This window comes from Aythya fuligula, chromosome 2 (assembly GCF_009819795.1).
Source record: "Aythya fuligula isolate bAytFul2 chromosome 2, bAytFul2.pri, whole genome shotgun sequence".
NCBI classification, from domain to species: domain Eukaryota; kingdom Metazoa; phylum Chordata; class Aves; order Anseriformes; family Anatidae; genus Aythya; species Aythya fuligula.
Genome location: NC_045560.1, coordinates 66,376,959 through 66,395,568, shown reverse-complemented (window position 1 = coordinate 66,395,568; position 18,610 = coordinate 66,376,959). Strand labels below are relative to the sequence as shown.

Here is an 18,610-nt window from a genome sequence, read left to right as displayed (position 1 = left end):
AGGACATGAAAATATCAGGGGTTAAATCTGATACAACAGATCTTCAAACTACAGAACATGCTAATCAGAAGATACATACTGATTGCAGAGCAGGCTTTTTTTTTTTTTTTTTTTTTTTTTTAACATCAACCTTTTATGTGTGTCTGTTAAAGAGCTTTTGTCTACGAAAGTCTTCAAACCTTTGATCTTCCAATAATCAAACAAAGAGCTTCTTTGCAACTTCAGCCACTCACAAGGCTGTAAGCAGGAATGTATGCCTGCAATTTATGGCTAGCATGAAGTTGAAGTGAAAGAGGGCAGAGTAATCCTAGAAATAAGCCTCATGCAAAACAAGAAAAACGATGGCCACACTGACTACAAAAAAAGTTATCTGGTCATGTCCCCTAAATCACTGAAGTAGCCAATTACTTGTGACATGACAATGGACTGAACCCAAAGACTGTGGCTCACAGTTTCTACCAGGATAATATTGTGGCTTAAAACAGGGAAATTAAAACCCAAGAGAACTACAAGAAAAATGACCAACAATAATCCTTGGCCTTTTTACTTCCAAATCCAACTCTGGCAGCCAAATTTCACTTGGAAAACAGCTTAACAATTATACAGAGCCACAAAACTATGCCTTTGTAGTTCTGAAACTATGTTGCTTCAAACATGCATAACAAAATATCTTTTAAGACATTAGTATTGCAGCTTTTCACCTCCATTTTCGATCAAGCATCTTATGAGGTGTATTTGCTCATCCAATCCATCACACTGCTGGATAACGCTGCCAATGTCAACGTCTGGAAGACTGCAGTTTTTGAAGAGTCCTCCATCTAAGGTCTCTTCCCCACTGGCTTTCCCTGTTAGCAACAGCAAAACTTCATGCCACATTTGCTTCTTCAACAACTGTTTTATAAAGTTGTTAGCACAGGCTTGGGAGATGTTGCAAACCGCTCCTTCAGGGATTTCTGCAAGACAGTCAAGGCAACATAACTTGGTCAAAACCTGACAAAATACATATCCATGTAAACAAATTTCAGATGATGAGCTCATTAAATTCAAAGCACACAATAGCAAAATTCTACACTCGCATCCTTTTGTCTTGTTGCTAACAGACAAGTAAGTTTGAACACTTTGATTCATGATACTCATTTTTTTTGTGCATATTCTGGTGGGTTTTAAATGTGAAACACAACAGTAAAAATAAGGAAATGCATATTGTTCCAGTAACATCAGTTGCATAAACAGGGAAGTGAAGGAAGAATAACAACAGAACCTGCACATTAGCATCAAATACATTTTTCACAACAATGAAAGAAGGGGAGAAATGGGAACTCACTGTACCTTTCACAGAAGAAAGCAGTTTCAGAAATCCCTGAACCTCATCTTTCTTCAATACATTTGTGTTATGTATCCCATTTTCACAACTGCAGAACTTGACGAACTGTTCAAGAGCATCCAGGAAGGAGTCAACTACAGCTCTGCTTTTATCTTCTTCTGAAAAACATTACAGAAATTGAAAACATGGTTCCTTGATGTCATGTGTTTAGCAGAGGACTGTAATACATTATTATACTTCATATCCCAAAGCATATTTGATACACTCAAAAACTCTTTACATTAGTACCTCAGGCTGAAAATTGCAATAGTTCCTAAGTTGACCTGCATGCAGGCAAGACATTGCTGCCTCACAGTGGCAAGACTTTTTAAAGTGACTAAAAACAGTGGCTTTCCAGCATACAATTTTGATCAGATGTCCTGAATTTGTCTGAATCCTTGCTGGCATTTAAGAAAAGGCCCAAAAATAATTTGCCCACTTAATACTCGAAAAACAAACAACAAAACAACAACAACACACGAACACACAGCAGAATGACAGCTATAAGTTTAAGAGATACTGAGATACTTAGGTAATGGACAATGGCAGATTTTAACACACATCTTAATAATAATAGTCCTCTTAAATGAAAACTAAGACTTGGTTTGACTTTCCTAAAATCTCTGAGGAATGTAAGTACATCAAAGATCAAACAAAACAGTAGCTTTACGCCTTAGAGCAAAAAAATAAACAGGGCTGGTCATCTTTTTAGCAACCAGGATTAACCCCTGGTGTAAAGCAGCACTTCATTCTCCAGCCTCTTGCTTTGCTTTAAGACCTACAAAGCTCCTGGGAGTTGTGCACTGCAGAAAGTAAATTGACCACAAAAGACATGCAGAGCTACCCAGAACACCAACTAAAGCAGTTACCACCACAGCAGCAGCAGCAATGCAAACTTCCTGAGAACCACTACGCTAGGACCTTCTCCAGGAAAAGGACAAGAGACGTCTACAGTAAAGAAACAAGAACTGTGGGGATCTGCTTGCCAGGCTCCTGAAGGTTCAAGTGCAATGAAATCCAGTGCTTTCAAGTGTGTTTTGCACATAAGCCTACTGGAAACCAGAGAGATGGTCTAAAAGCTTTGCTTTTAGACAAGTTTGACCTGCCTGTGCAGTCTTTTGCTCCACTTGACATCTGTACGATAGGAGGAAGTTCTAGTTTGAAAAGGTTACGCTTTGGGCTAACACAGTAGTCCTGCTAATACAGATATTACTTTAAAGCTCTGGTTGGCTACTGCCAGGGAAAAAAAGATCAGGCACCAAGCCATCCCTGAAAGGTTATACTGAAGAAATGGTTTCAAGATGAACAAACATCTTGCTTGGGACTTACAGACCTTGTTTTAAACTGAAGTCTAAACCAGGACTTATCAAGGTCAGCTGCAGGACCTGCCTCCTGTTTCTGAACCTGAAACTCCTGCAGGAACATCTTGTCTAACTGGCAAGTCAGTTCTCACATGGATGCTCACAAGTGCTTCTCCAAACAGCCTCCTAGAACTGGACCTCTGCTGGAAATGTCTGTTGCACAAATACAGTCTCTTTTAGAGTTGTAAGTAGCAACCAAGCTATATTGCCATACTGCTAAGAAAGCACCTTCTTTCTGCAGGGACCCTTCATCCTTTGGGTAAGGAGTTCCTCATCTCCCATCTCAACTAGCAATCTCTCTGACCATACTGCAGTTTAGGCAAGTCAGACGTACTCTATTTGTTAAGGCATAGAATAAATCATATAAGGGTTAGTCAGTCTTGATACCTTGACACAGGGGTCTTACAATTTGAATGCCTTCTCATTCTAATTGATTGGCATGGAAAAGAAAATACCTGCGATTTTTGGCAATCATTCATTAGTTTAGGCAATCATACATTAGTTTCCAAAATGGAAAGTTACATAGACAAGTGAGTCCTTTTCAGAACTGACAGGCTTTTATAACAGAGCAGACTAGAAACCAGTTTAGTACCCCAGCTGATGAAATTTCATGTTACCACTGGGAAAATTAAGATTCGTATCTTTCTGTATGACAACAAGTCTTTCAAAAACTGCCTAGAAATATCAATATATTTTAAAAATACTTTGAAGTTTGTCCAAACTTCAATAGTGTAACTAAATTACAGCTCCTCTGTTTTATTATTGGAGGTTCTCTTAGCTTTAGTTTTTCCCTTACCATTCAAAGAGATTGAAATTTTTTAAGTAATAGAGGAGTTTTAGCTGTGTATCACCCACACTGATCAAAGAGGGCTAAAACTTTGTGAACAACGAGCTTTCACTAAAACGCTATTTTGTTCTCAAAACAGGTCAGCATTTTTTCACACATGTTCATCATTTCAGGGCTTCTCTTTTTGGTCAGCATTTTAAAATATATTATGAATACTTTTACCAAGTGTTTCATTTGCCAAAAACTAAGGTGAAGGTCAAAAGGTCAAAACGGAAAAAGCATCAAAAAGATGAAGTTTCTATCAGAATCACAGAATCATCAAAGTTGCAGAAGACCTCCAAGATCATCTGGGAGGTCCAACCACCTTACCATCCCCCATTCCCCTACCACCAATATCACCCACTAAGCCATGTCCCTAAGCACCATGTCCAACCATTCCTTGAACACCTCCAGGTATGGTGATGCCACCATCTCCCTGGGCAGCCTGTTCCAATGACTACTCTTTCTGAGAAGATGTGTCTCAGAATTTCCAACGTCATTTCTGTCCTGGTTTCAGCTAGGATAGAGTTAATTTTCCTCTTAGTAGCTGGTATGGTGCTATGTCTGGGATTTAGGACAAGAATAACGTTGACACCACACTGATGTTTTAGTTGTTGCAGACCAGTGCTTACACCAAGTCAAGGACTTTCAGCTTCTCCCACTGTCCTGCCAGCAGGCAGGCTGGGGGTGCAGCAGCTGGGAGGGGACAGAACCAGGACAATTTCCTCCCCTGGTGCAACTTGAAGCCATTCCCTCTAGTCCTATTATTAGTTACCTGCGAGAAGAAGCCAACCCCAGCTCCCCACATCTTCCTTTCAGGTAGTTGTAGAGAGCAATAAGGTCTCCCCCCTGAGCCTCCTCGTCTCCAGACTAAACAACCCCCATTCCCTCAGAGGTTCCTCTCAGGACTTGTGTTCCAGGCCCTTCACTAGCTTCATAGCTCTTCTCTGGATACATTCCGGGGCCTCGATGCTCTTCTTATAGTGAGAAAGGGGGACGATCACCTCTCTGGTCCTGCTGGCTCCACTATTCCAGAAACAAGCCAGGATGCAACTGGTCTTCTTGGCCTCCTGGCACTGCCAGCTCATGTTCAGCACCCCCAGATACTTTTCCTCTGCACCGCCCCAAGCCTGCAGCATTGCATGAGGTTGCTGTGATCAAAGCGCAGGACCTGGCACTTAGCCATGGGGGGAGAGGGAGGTGGAGCCTTGTGCTAAGGGAAAAAAAACACCAGCAGCTTATAGATACTTGATACAACTGGTAGTTAGTTACTTATTACATGAGTGGATGGTAAGTAAAGAACATAGCTGGACAGCAGACACCTTCAGACAAGGACAAAGTGTTCACCATTGACTTAGTGTGATGACTCATACAGAGGGTTACATAAAACCCACCTGATATTACCAATTACAAATGAAACAATTTTGTACCTAAAACACATAATTTAAAAACAGGAAAAGTACAGAGTCCATGCAGTACCTTCCAATTCCACAGAGGAAGAAGTGTGTTTCTCAGTGTGATCTCTGACTGCTTTGACAGCATTAAAGTTTTTATTCTTTTTCAAGATATCTATGACGTATCTTGACCGTGCATCTGGAATGGTAGGATCAACCCCAAAGCTCAGGAGCATGAGCACATCTTCTGTTTGACCTAAAATATTAAAAGGAAAAGCATTAGAAGAGTAACTCCCATTGTTCGGGTTCTTTGTTTGTTTTAAAGACCATGACATAGTTCCAGCATAATTTTATTTAAAAAATAGTTATCTTATTTTTTCCAGTGTCATAAGAATGTTATGTAGGTATTAACCCCAAAAGTATTGCTAGGTATTGTCCCAAGAAGAAACCAAAGAGCTGTTAAAAAAAAAATCGAAACCCTATCTTCATTAGTGTAAGTTGGGAAAAGGGAACAAAAACAAAGCAACTTGATCCCTCAAGAGCATATCACTGGCCAGAGGCAGCAGGTGGAATACATCTCCTCCCTTTATGCCCCAGTCCTGTTCTCCAGTCTCTAGGCAAACTGCTTGGTATATAAATAAATAAATAAATAAGGAGGATTTTCTATTGGTTATAAGATAACTTAACAAAACAAAGTCTCTTACATATTCATGTTTGAATATATATAGCTAGGTACTGATTCTCTTTCCTATGCAGCATGAAACACATTTTTGTGGTAATAAAGCCTTGAAACAAAGCTTTCCACTTTGACCAGGCAGGTACCATTGTTTTCAATGGAAATTACTATACTTGTTTTGAAACTGATTACAGATAAAACATATATACAGTACATATAACAGTGATTTAAGGTCTTGACACAGTATTTAATATTCTGGAAGATGACATGTTCTCTTACTGTGTCACACTGCACTACCAGGGGCGCTTCACAGCTCTGCAAGCAGTTGCCTGTACTCATCTCAAAGAGCTGCTCATTTGCTATAAGCCATGCCAGCAGAACAGCTGAAGGAGCACAGGAACACCAAAATACCAAGTCATGCAGGAGAATGCTGAGCAATGCTGCACAAAGAAGTGTTAGACCACTACATTTCCCCCAGGCACAGCACCACAACACATAGTCTGTTATATGTGCTGAAGGCAAGACCTGGATAAGAGTAATGCAAGCTAACACAACTGTTGTGCTTTGTGTGTCTAAGCCAGACCATTCAAGCTACTTTAGGGGTTATTTTTTGTAAGTGGAGGGATGCAAGTGGGTTTTTTTAATTGTTGTTGTTTGTTTGTTTTTTATGTATCTATAAATATATATATATGGTTTCTTCTGGAAACACAGGAGTCTTATAGCAACAGATGGAACTGCTGTGATAGAAGTGTGGCTCCTTTCTAGAAAAGGTAATTAATTAGATATAGGCTGTGTGCACCTCATTCATGCTATAAAGAGAACCACCAGAATTTCATTGCATTCAGTGACTGCGAAGCATGGAGTTATCTTGGTTCTGATGCTTGTTTCCTCTTGCCAACCTAGTGTACAGATGTCCTGGGTCTGTCCCCTCCCAGCTCTTACTGCACCCCCAGCCTGCCTGTTGGCAGGACAGAGCAAAAGGCTGAGATGTCCTTGGCTTGGTATAAGCACTGCTCTGCAACAATTAAAACATCGGGGTGTTATCAGCACTCTTCTCATCCCAAGCCAAAACACAGCATTCCACCAGCTACTAGGAAGAAAATTCTGCTCTAACTGAAACCAGGACAACAGAGTAAGAAATACAAGGAAAAAAGCCAGGCTAAGTTAGAAGTAGTATCACAGAAAATGTGAACAAAAAAGCATTTCATTTTGCACCTCTGATAATGTGCACTGCTAATTAGACATTAAAGTTTCACCTAGCTAAAAACAAAACAAAACAAACAAAAAACAAACAAACAACAACAACAAAAAAAAAACAAACACCAAGAACCAACACTCAGGACAGGTTTCCAAAAGGCCTCATATGATTTTACAGGCACATCAAGATTTAAAAGGTAACTAAAAACTAAGGCATACTTATGGGAAAAATCAAAACGAGTCAAATCAAGGAGCAAAGCAAGTGGTCACCAAATCAGGTATACAGCTTTAGAAGGGAATTGCTGAAATGGTTAATCATCGGTTACTACTATAAAAGTCTGTATCTAGACAACAGGGCTGTCTCGTTTTCTTCCCTAGCACGAAATAGTAAACACTACGGTCTGAAGTTTTCTTCTGTTCATCACTTTTCCATATGAAAACAAACACACCAATACAAAAAAAAAAATATATATATATATATATATATATATATATATATATATATATATATATATATATATATATATATCAATATATATCACTAATAGGAATAAAAAGAACGTATTTACTGTGTTTCCGGGAGTATTCACTGGAAGATGCCACAATATGCAGGAGGGTGCATCCGTCTCTGTCTTGCTGGTTTATTGTATCCCTCAAGTCTGGCTTCTGAGTCAATAACCACCTAAAAATATGGTTCCTTCCTAAAATAATCAAGATTTTTTTTTTTTTTTATAAATAGTAGACAGATAGAATTAGATTTTTTTGTTTGTTTTTTACACCTCCCCCCCACTGTAAAGTGGGAAGATGCACCTGTATGAAACCTTTTCTCAAGCATTGTAAGAGACAAGAATACATAAAAGAAATCATGGTAACAGCCAGCTGCACTATGGGAGACATGATGCTCCACTCTCACTGACTCGCAGCATGTGCCACTCAGGAAGACTCATGACCTTAGCACATAGAGAAACTGTTGCTCCACACTGAGGTGGCAAGAAGAAATACTGTATTTCCATCAAAGCTGACACATTTAGGTTCTGGAAGACCCATATCAAGCACTCTTACGATCCAAAACACAAAAGAGAACATCCATATTAAATTTGTATCACTATTAAGCACAGATGATCAAGAGGAGTTTAAAACGTTTTAAGAATGTGTTTCATTGATACATGCAAGGTCATACCAATATGATCTGATCTCATTAGATTTATTTAAAAAACAACAACAACAACAACAAAAACCTGTCACTTCTCTGAAGACAACACTTGACTTTAACAGTGGATGCAACTTACTTGCTTTGATACATAGTCTGATAACAGCATGAAGAGGATAAACTCCAATGGTTTCAACTTTTGCTCCAATGGAAATTAGCCATTTGACTAATTCTGCTACGTCTTGCATCTTCCCATCACATCCATATGACTCAAAAGTCTGATTAAGAGAATAACAACACATTGTTTTACATATCCAGAAGACAGTGTTTTTTTAAATCATATTTCCATGTTTTTTTAAAGACAGGAATAGGCGGAAGAGTAACAACCATACCATATCCGTTGTAAAAAATCAAACATTTATTACGTATGTACAGTTCCAGTAGAAGCTCAAAATAAGTATGTTTCTCCTATGACATGTTCATGAGTTTTAAAAGAATCTCGTCATGCTCTGAAAAGCACTGAAACTGAAGTCTATTTTATAATACCTATTTCTGTATTTCTTCAGTGCAGTTGAGAGTAACTTTCTGCCTTATACAGCTATTGAATATTACTGCATCTCACTGTACCTGTTGTTGTAACTAGGAATTGCACTTTCTTAGCTCAGATGACGCAGCTTATGAAGACAGTTACCCTAAAGCAAGAAAAGACTGAAGAAATACGTGAAACTGGAAAAAGGGAGCAATTGTCTGAGAGAAGGAGGTATAGGGAATTCAGGTAACATCTCCATGTACAGGTCAGGAGCACCATGGATGGCAAACGGGACAAGGCACTGCTCTCTCATACAGCTCAGGAAGCACCTAGACATTAAGATCATTAAGACAGCAATGATAATATGTTTGCTCACATAAAGAAAAGGTGTTAAGCCTTTAGAGACAGATTTTAGGCCAAATACATCCCTAGAAGGTGATCTGATAGAACTATAGATTTTACAGGAGAATTTATACACCAAGATCAAGAGCACAGACTGAGATGAAGGCAGCTGAACCAAAAAAAAAAAGAGTGTTTCAGCAAGGACTTAATGAACATGAAGCATAGTCTACAAGCAAGGGGGGCTGCGATACAGGAGCTCTGGAGGTAGGCAGAGGAAGCTCAGAGGGGAATTGAGACAATATACCAGAAGGATCTAGACACGAGGGGGTGCTCAAAAAACAGCATTCAGACAATTTCTCCATTTGTGCATTTTACTGCTACAGATGCCATCTGCTCCTGCACACACACAAGGCAAGCACAGCCAGCCAGCAGCAACAGTTAAAAGACACATAAGCATGGCAGTTTCTAACAGCTGGAAGGTTTTCTTTCAACACTACCCCTTCCTCCCTCCATAAAAACAGAAAGCTTTGGAGGTTCCCAAACATCACAGAACAAGAGGAATCACAACATAAAGAAAAGCAAGAAAGATGGAATTCCACTGCAGATGTCGTCACCTCAGCAAAATGCATTACAAGTCTACTTGGTCTATGAGGACTTGTTTCTGTCTTGCCCAGGTTCCCTAAATCATCTGGGAAGTGTCAAAGCCTTCAGCAAGACAGTTCAGCAGTTGCTGCCTGCATCTAAGCAGTGTACCAAAAATCTGCGGCACCAAAAGAAGAGAAAATTCCAACAGTACCAAGCTCAATCTCCCATAATTATACTCAGCATCACAAAGTGGGCCAGAGGCAGGCTGGCAAAGCATGGTAATACTCTATCCCAGGAATACTGGGAGCTATCCTGGTTGGAAAACAAACCAACTTAACAGATGTTAAACACTTTTTCTACTTTAAATGTAGTGTCAGGTTCCAGGTCTGACATGAATAGCTTGCTGTATTTGAGAGGAAGATGTCTTGTGATTAATTAAATGAAATTTTAAATTACCTAGAGAAGCTATACAAATTAAGGATTTTTTTTAATGATCAAATGAAAACAGACAAAAGAGATGATTTAATATAATGAAGTCCATATATTAGTTTCCATTTTATTTTCCTTTCTTCTGTTTTACAAGCCTTGCCCACAAGATGGAAAATCTTTTACTCTAAAGAAAGAAGAAACAAGAAAAAAAGGATGATACGTTACCTCTAAGAGATTTTTCAGTGATAACTGGTTGACTCTGAGATTGGTGGGTAATTCTTTCTTCTTGGACAACAATAATAAAAAAGACTAGAAAAAAAATGTGATCTTATAAGCACATTTAGAAACTCTATTTTCCACTGCCTCACTGGATGTCATAGGAGAGCAAAACAAGGACTAACAACATTTCAGATTATTTGTTTTTTAAGATAAATGGAAAGGGACATTGAGCAATACATTATCAAATGAATGAATGTAATACACATTACTTAATGTAATATACATATTAAAACAATATAGTAGTCTGTGGGAAGCTATGATCAATGAAAATTTAATCAGAAATAGAAACTACATAGAAAGGTTAGATCCTAGAAGTCTCTCCAGTACACTTCCAGTAAAGACCCTTTTCAAGAAGGGTGAGAAAGTTGATCTTGGTAATTACAGGCATGTCAGACTCACTTCAGTGCCTGGTCAAATTAAGGAAAAGATTAATCTGGGAGTTACTGGAAAACATCTGAAGGACAACGAGGTCACTGGTCATAGACAACATGGGCTCATGACAGAAAAGTTCCATTTAACTAGATTAATTTCCTTTTATGACAAGCTTACCCATCTAGTTGACCACGGGAAGTTGATGTAATCTTTTTGGATTTCAGCAAAGCTTTCGATACTGTCTCTGGACAAAACGTCCAGCATACAGCTAGATAATAAAATAATATGATGAACAACTGGCTGACAGGTTTGGCTCAAAGGGTTATAGTAAATGGGTTACATCAGGTCAGTAGCCAGTCATTAGTGGGGTTCCCTAAGGCTCCATTTTAGGGCCAATTCTCTTCAATGTTTTAATCAGTGATCGGCATGCAGTACTAAATGCATGCTAAGTAAGCTTGTAGATGATACTAAAGTAAAAGGAGCTGCTGACTTCCTTGAAGGCAGAGAGGCCTTGCAGAGAGATCTTCACAAGTTAGAGGACTGGGCAATTACCAACAATTGGAAGTTTAACAAGTGCTGAACTCTGCACCTGTGATGGGGGAACCCTTTCTATTTGGGGGACAAGAAGCTTGAGAGCAGCCCCATGGAAAGGGATCGGAGGGTTTTGGTCAACAGCAAGTTGAATATGAGTCAGTGTTGACACTTTTGATTGCCAGTGCATAATCTCTTGGGGTACACGAAGTACAGCACCACTAGCTGGTTGAAGGAAGTGACTGTCCCACTCTGATCCGTGCTGGTGCGGCCTCAGCTCAAGTACTGTGTGCAGTTTTGGGCACCACAATGTAAGAAAAGCATAAAACTATAGAGAGTGTCCAAAGAAGGGCTACAAAGATAGTGAAGGGTCTAGAGGGCAAGATGTATGAGGAGCAGCTTAAGTCAATTGGATTGTTCAGCTTGGAGAAGACCAGACTGAGGGGAGGCCTCATGGCAGCCTGCAGCTCCCTCATGATGGGAGCAGAGGGGACAGCGCTGAGCTCTGCTCTCTGGGGACAGCAACAGGACCCAAGGGGACAGCATGGAGCTGGGACAGGAGAGGTGTTAGGAAAAGGTTCTGCACCAAGAGGTGGTTGGGCATTGGAACAGGCTCCCCAGGGAAGCAGTCACAGCTCTGAGCCTGTTGGGAGTTCGAGAAACATTTGGACAATGCTCTCAGATATAAGGTTTGATTTTGGGGTGGTCGTGCAAAGAGTCAGGAGCTGAACTTGATGATCCTTGTGGGTCCTGACAATTTGGAATATTCTATGATTCTATAATTCTATGCTGTGATTTGGTTTGGCAAATGACCTTTAACGTTCATGGGGATGAGACTCCCCGTCTATACCAACCTCCTGAACAGAAAGCAAGAAATGGCCATGCAACATTTTGCCATTTCTTAGTTAAGTTTCCCCAACATGCCCAGCCGTGGCTGCTGGCCCCTGCTGTGTCCTGTCTGCAGTCAGACAGAGTCGGCTAGAACTGACTGTGTCTGGCACAGAACTGCCCCAGCCTTGTCTCATCACAGGAGCCCAGCAGCCCCCTGACAGCACCTCACCAACACCTCATAATTGTGATGATGATCCATTTTTCATACAGACATACATAATGGTCAAAGTTGGAAGGGACCTCTGAAGGATCATCTAGAACACATTGCACAGGATAGCATCCAGGCAGGTTTTGAATACCTCTAGAGAAGGAGACTCCGCAACCTCTCTGGGCAACTTGTGCCAGTGCTCTGTCACCCCCACATTGAAGAAATACCCTCTCATATTGAGCCAGAATCTCCCGTGCTTCAATTTGTGCCCCTTGCCTCTCATCCCCTCACTAGGCACAACTAAAAAGAGACTGGCTACATCCTCTTGAGACAGTCAATACAAGATAATAGGAATAAAATAAATTATCCTTCTGATTTTCTCTGGCTTTAACAACCGTATACTTCCACTGAGATGCTCCTCTATTTGTAGGTCTTTCACAGACAGCTTCAAAAATCCATCTAGCCACACAGAACAAAAGGACACCACTAATAAACACATATTTCTCCCCTTAATGTCTTTCAAGAATAAACACCCCTAGATAGCACAATTACATAGACAACAGCAAGAGACGAGCAGGACCCTTGGTTAATTTATCCTTTTGAGAAATTATTTTCAGGAGTTATTTAGCACTAGGAGTATTTCTGAAGTCTAAAAATCAAGTATTTGAATGAGGAAATACTTTTTTTTTCTTTTGAATTTAAAAGTAACACAACCTTACCCTGAACAGGTACCAAACGAGTGCCTATTACACAGCAATACATAACACCTGTTTTCACAGGGACAGACTTACCCGCCACTTTCCTTTCTGGGCCAACTTTTCCATCACTGCTTGCCAAATCAGTGCATTAAACCTTGCACTGAAAATATAATCATATGCAGGGTGAAAAGTTGGTGGAAAGACTCGTTCATCTGCAAGAAGAAGCATTTATGGGAAGTTTTTAATATACACAGAGCTTTTAAAGTTGCTGTCTACAACTAAATTAGTTCACTGCACATGGGCAGTTTTAGTACTGATTAATGCCCAGAAGAATGTCAATAGGGAACACAAATCTGACTTATTTAACACTACATGCCTTGGCCACTCAACTGAAATGGTGCCTTGTTACCAGCAGCTGGTCTTCATTAAACACAGAAAAAAAATAAAGCCTGCCCTCAAGAAACACCCCTAAGTTCCACAACATTGTAAACTTCATGGTGATATTGCCACTAGTAGATGCTGCTAAGCTAATCAACATCCTTAATATGGGGCTGAGTTCAGATGGGGCAGCACAGGCACAACACAAAACCTTTTGGCACACCTCCAGGTCCCATCAAACAAAGCTTGCAAACCAAACAAAAAAAGCAAACAAGAAGAAACTGAGGAGAGAAGGGAGACATACAGCAAACATTACTTGAAAAAAAGCACATAATGGCAGAGAAAGGTCAAATTCTGTCTTCCCATTGGTGTCCTTTATTAGCTGAGGGACAGTCCCCCACAGGAATACACTACACTATGAGCTTAAATTTAAGCTGAGTATCTTCTAATTATTTTCACATCTACTTAGCTAAAAGGAAAAGCAGAGTGGTTTGCAGAAAAACTAAATGAACAAAAAATTCACTAAAGCCTTAGAGATCTGGAGCTCCGTATACCCAGCTTTGGCTCCCTGGCTCTGAATTTTAACCTTTTCTAACTGCTCTACAACTGATGTCTTCATGCAAGTTAACACATTTCCCTGCACAGTGATTTGGAATCACTGATATTTGCTGTATGCAAATGTAACAAGTTTATTCCATCCTTTTAATTAAGCTACTCAACATATTCATAATTTCCAAGCAGACCTGTGGTGCTGAGGGCCAATTAAATGATCAACAAGGATGCTCTACAAAGGACTTGTGTTGTCCCCATCACTACTGAAAGGCTCTTAGATTAAAGTTTTAGGCTCTAAAATTAAGGTTTTAACCAGAGCTTACCGTTGACACTTGTGAATATTCCTGCTATAAAATCAGCAACCTGAGATTGATCTACAGAAGCATTCAGAAGTATCAAACCCTTATGAAACATAGAAATTGCCTCAAAAGAGTTTGACAACATGATCAATGAGTGGCCAGCTCTGTAATAAGCCTGAGGGGAAAAAAAAAAAGAAAAAAAAAAAAAAGAAAAAGAAAGAAAAAGAAAACCACACCACTGTTAGGAAAATACTCAGATCTTGATTACATTAGATCAAGAACATTTAGAAGAAAATGATAATTATCATTTTCTTCTAAATTCAATTATTCAATATTGAATAATAATTCAATAATTACGCTATAAAATGGCATGCACTACTATTTTCACAGCTTCTCAAATATATCCAAAAAATGCAATCAAATCCCTTGTAATTCACACTCTGCTATTGATGTCATTGCAAATACTACAAAAAATGATACATATTATCTATTATATCTAGATAAATATTATTTACTATACCTAGATAACTAGAGTAATAGAAAAATCAGAAAATAACTAAAAGATGAGAAGATATACTATTAGCAATTATGGACTTCTTTGTTGGGATCCAGAAAGAAACAGCAAGCAAAAGAGAGCTGCTTCATTTTATTAGAAGTACTACTACATTAATAATTCTGATGTTCACGTGGCAGAGCCACACACTGATTCTATGATTTTACGCTGTATTTGCTTAGCACATCTTAAAAACAAAGCAAGAAGCAGATACTGACACTTGTTTTAAAATGTAAGGCAGGCAAAAACAGACAGCTTAAACATCTGAATACCTTAACATACTCTGGATTCCAGCGTAAGCTCTCAAAAGCTGAAAACATTGCTTCTCTCCATTTACCGAGATTGTACAAGGCAGTTGATTTGTTGCAGTATAACACAGCTATGTCCTCAGAACACCTGAAAATACGTTACCAGCATAACTGCTTATTCAATTAAAAAAGGATGCAAGACACTTTACAGATAGCAACAAGAAATAAAACCATCACCCACCTAACAAAATTGGAGAGAAAAAACAGCTGTAGCAAGTAAAGATCATTTGAACATCAGCTATAAAATCTTAGTGACATTCTAAATGATATTTAAGCGATATCCTGGTCCCTTTTGAAGCAGAAGACCAACGCACTGAAATACCACAGTATGAGCTGAACTCAATGATCCACGTGCATACCTTCCAACACGGTATATTCTATGTTTCTAGAAGGATTTAGAGACAGCTTAGACCATCTAGATATACCTAGATACTCTGTTAGGTTTGTGGCCAAGAATAGGAGAAAGCAGACATACGAAAGGTAGAACAAATGCTAAATACAGTTAGATCCACCAAAATACAAAAGCTATTTTACTGTATCAGAAGCTGATGAAGTTAACAGAACTATTTACATTTATGCCAGTTAACAAAATAAATGTATTTTGGAGAACAGAATATACTAAAGTACATGCATTTGAATGCGAGAGAGTTTCTGGAAACAGCTGCCCAAAACTTACGGAACTACAGACCACAGGGTACTGGGAAGCCTGAGAAGCCTATCTTGCCTGAACTTAAACAGTATGTAGCATGGTGCTGAATCCTCCACATTATTCTTATCTACTAACATGCACTCAAAAAAGTTGTTTCAACTTCACCAGACATGTTCAGAGCACACTCCCGCACATGAGTAAATCCAGCCAAAGCAACCTATGGCAAAGAGAAGCCCAGAAGCAAACGGTGTGAGAAGACAAGTTATTGCTTCTTGGAAAGTGGAGATGGCTTCCTAAGCTCTGTCCTTGCTTGGTCCCACTCCCCCCATACGCTCTAGGCTGTGTTTTACCACCCTGAGTCTAAGGGCAAAGAGTCAAACTGGCTGGTGTTAAATAGGATAAACATCAGTGCTAATACATGGCAGCAATGAATATTTAATAGTTAACAATACGCAGTTATTTAACCACTAATAATGTTAGCAACCGATGTTTACTGATGACAACAAGCACTTACCATTTGGAAAGAAACATCCAAACAACTCTTTGGCTAAAAAGTTTGAACAGATCTTAGAATACTAAGAAAGTCCAAATAAAAAAGTAACCTGCATTAATTGTTTTAAAAATAATTCATGACCCATGGACATGACCAGTACCTGGTAGAACCACAGCAACATCAATCCACAATATCAGCTTCAAACAGAAGTAATTTAACACAAACCACCAAGGACATGGAAAATTAATTTGAGTTTTAATTATATTCATTTATAATTAACATTTATATAAAAGCATTCAGATATTGCTAACTTATCTCCCACATACACATCAAAAACAATTCCTCTTTAATTATAAAACTGCAATACCAAAGAGTGTGACAAAAAATACAAGAACGTCAAGTGTCAGGGAAAGAAACGGTTTTCAGTTAATTGTAGTACTGTACCCAATGGTTCACATCTGGTAATCAAAGAGTACTTACAGGATCCATTGCCTTATCTGAATAAGCGTACGCAGAGCTTGATCATACTTTCTGATGGCCAAAGAGTAACTTCCATTTTTAAAATCCTCGTTCCCAGCTTTTTTCATAAACTGTGCATATTGCATGGCATCCATGCTAATTGTGAAAGAGAAAAAAAATAAAATCAAACAGCATTGATTTGAGACACTTCTGTTCCCAAAATCTATTTAAACTCTTGCCTTAGGAATTGCATATTTGAAAAGGAGGACAAAAAAACAACTTTTTGTTGCAGTTGGAATAATAAAATGCAACTCATGTGCTAACCTCATCTTTGCTGTTGATACCAACTTCCCAGCTATTTTTTAATCAACGTCGGGCAACCAAATATATCACTGGAACACATTTTACTTTTTTTTTTTTGTTTAAGTCTTGCACTCTTTTTAAAATTAAGATTCAAAATTATTTACGTGTGTAAATATACATTAAATGCTGGAGGAAGAATCTGAGATAGAGTTCATATATTTCAGAAACATATGAAGCTATATAAGTTATTTACTTTTTATTTATCTTTATGAGTTTTCCTTTGTCTGGCCTCTCTGCCTAGACATTTAATAATCCAGTCCATACAAGACTGCTTTGAAACTTGATTACTACAATGTAAGTGTATTAATAGTGCATGAAGACCTTCAATCGAATTTTAAAAAGTTATTAATAGAACCTGGAGAAATTAAAGGTCAGAACAGGCATCAACTGCAACTGACTGAGAAAAACATTTCATAATTAAAATTGTAATGCTCCTCATAAAAGTAATCACATTTTCCAGTAGCTGGGTAAACAAATACAAATGGAAAAGTAGCTACATGTATGTGGAGAAAACATCAAGAAAACAGGTGATAAAATAGAATGCTAAGGCCTTGAATAGAATCATTCGTCACAACTGGATTTTATGTTTAAACGCCACTTCCATTACCTTTGAATGGCTCTATTAATCTCACAAATCTCAGTATTAGCAAGTAAGATTAAATCCCCAAGAAGGAATGCACAGGTTTATTTATTATCCAAGTACTAACAGGTGCAGAACAAAACCAGTATCAATCTGTAACCCACTAACAGAACCTGTAAAATCTCTTCATGTACACCAAACTATACGTGTCTTAATATACGAGCCTGTAGACAAACCAAAAAATAATACTGACATTTTCTCTACAGCACTTCTCAATGAAGCGAATGAGGACACAGAATCCAGGATAGTCGAGACCTGGAGACCTTTTATTGTTCCAATCCAGATATTATATAGCTTCCGACCCAGCTACACGTGCTGCATGTGTCTAGCACGCATCGTTACAGACTTCTGATTGGTGCATTCCTTTTGATCACGTGTAGCCCTCTATACACCCATCCGAGCCTAGCAACTTCTTCTTATTGGTTCCCACTCCCTCTCATTCTGCCTGGTTACCACTCTATGCCCTTGAGTAACCTTCTTCTTAACCCTTAGTGCACCGCCATATCAATCAGCTCCAGTTTATCACCGAACAGGTCACCCATAATTCCCCCTTTTTTGTTTCTACAAGCCAAATTGTGCACAACGAGTGATTAATCATTTTTTTTCAAACAGTGCAACAGGCATGGTATAACTAGTATAACTGCAACAAACATGATAAGCAAAATAATCACACCTTTTACAAACTCCGCTAGCCACCCGGTTATTCCTAATCCCTTTATCCAGAACTCTAGTCCCAGTGAGCTTGTTGTTAGCTTATGAGACAACTCATTCATTTTTTTACTGTTGACCAAAGCTACAAGCTTTGTTTGTTTGTAATTTATCTGGTAACAGAATCCTGTTGCAGGAAGCACAGCCAAAAGCCGTGCCATAAACCCCTAAACCATGCTTAGCAGCGTCATTGTAATCACAGGTGTTATTTGTATTTCTATACCCATATGGCCCTTTCCAGGTTCCTGTAGCAGGATTCATCTGATAGCCACTGCTACATTCACATTTGTAGCCACCTTTCAGGTTGATACAGATTTGACTACAGATACCAGGGTTTTGACATTCATTAATATCTCCACAGTTTCTCTTGTCTACAAACTCAAACCCAGCTGGACAGTCACATTCATTTATGATGCATTCCTTCAGGGGCTCATCAC

The 18,610-nt window shown here is 38.9% G+C and overlaps 1 protein-coding gene across 4 annotated transcripts in view; it reads right to left on the bottom strand.

The window, feature by feature from the left end:
* The window catches only part of TRANK1 (tetratricopeptide repeat and ankyrin repeat containing 1), a 54,714-nt gene that overhangs the window by 21,730 nt on the left and 14,374 nt on the right, over window positions 1-18,610 (bottom strand). For 2 of the 4 annotated variants that reach the window (XM_032182461.1, XM_032182463.1), the window contains exons 2-11: window positions 16,484-16,618; window positions 14,826-14,949; window positions 14,025-14,175; window positions 12,865-12,983; window positions 10,078-10,161; window positions 8,107-8,245; window positions 7,387-7,518; window positions 5,030-5,200; window positions 1,330-1,482; window positions 702-953 (exon numbers count right to left, since the gene is read on the bottom strand). In XM_032182461.1, coding sequence (XP_032038352.1) covers window positions 702-953; window positions 1,330-1,482; window positions 5,030-5,200; window positions 7,387-7,518; window positions 8,107-8,245; window positions 10,078-10,161; window positions 12,865-12,983; window positions 14,025-14,175; window positions 14,826-14,949; window positions 16,484-16,618 — 1,460 coding nt within the window. The remainder of the gene's footprint in view (window positions 1-701; window positions 954-1,329; window positions 1,483-5,029; window positions 5,201-7,386; window positions 7,519-8,106; window positions 8,246-10,077; window positions 10,162-12,864; window positions 12,984-14,024; window positions 14,176-14,825; window positions 14,950-16,483; window positions 16,619-18,610) is intronic. The other 2 variants (XM_032182462.1, XM_032182464.1) reach the window with 2 other exon arrangements.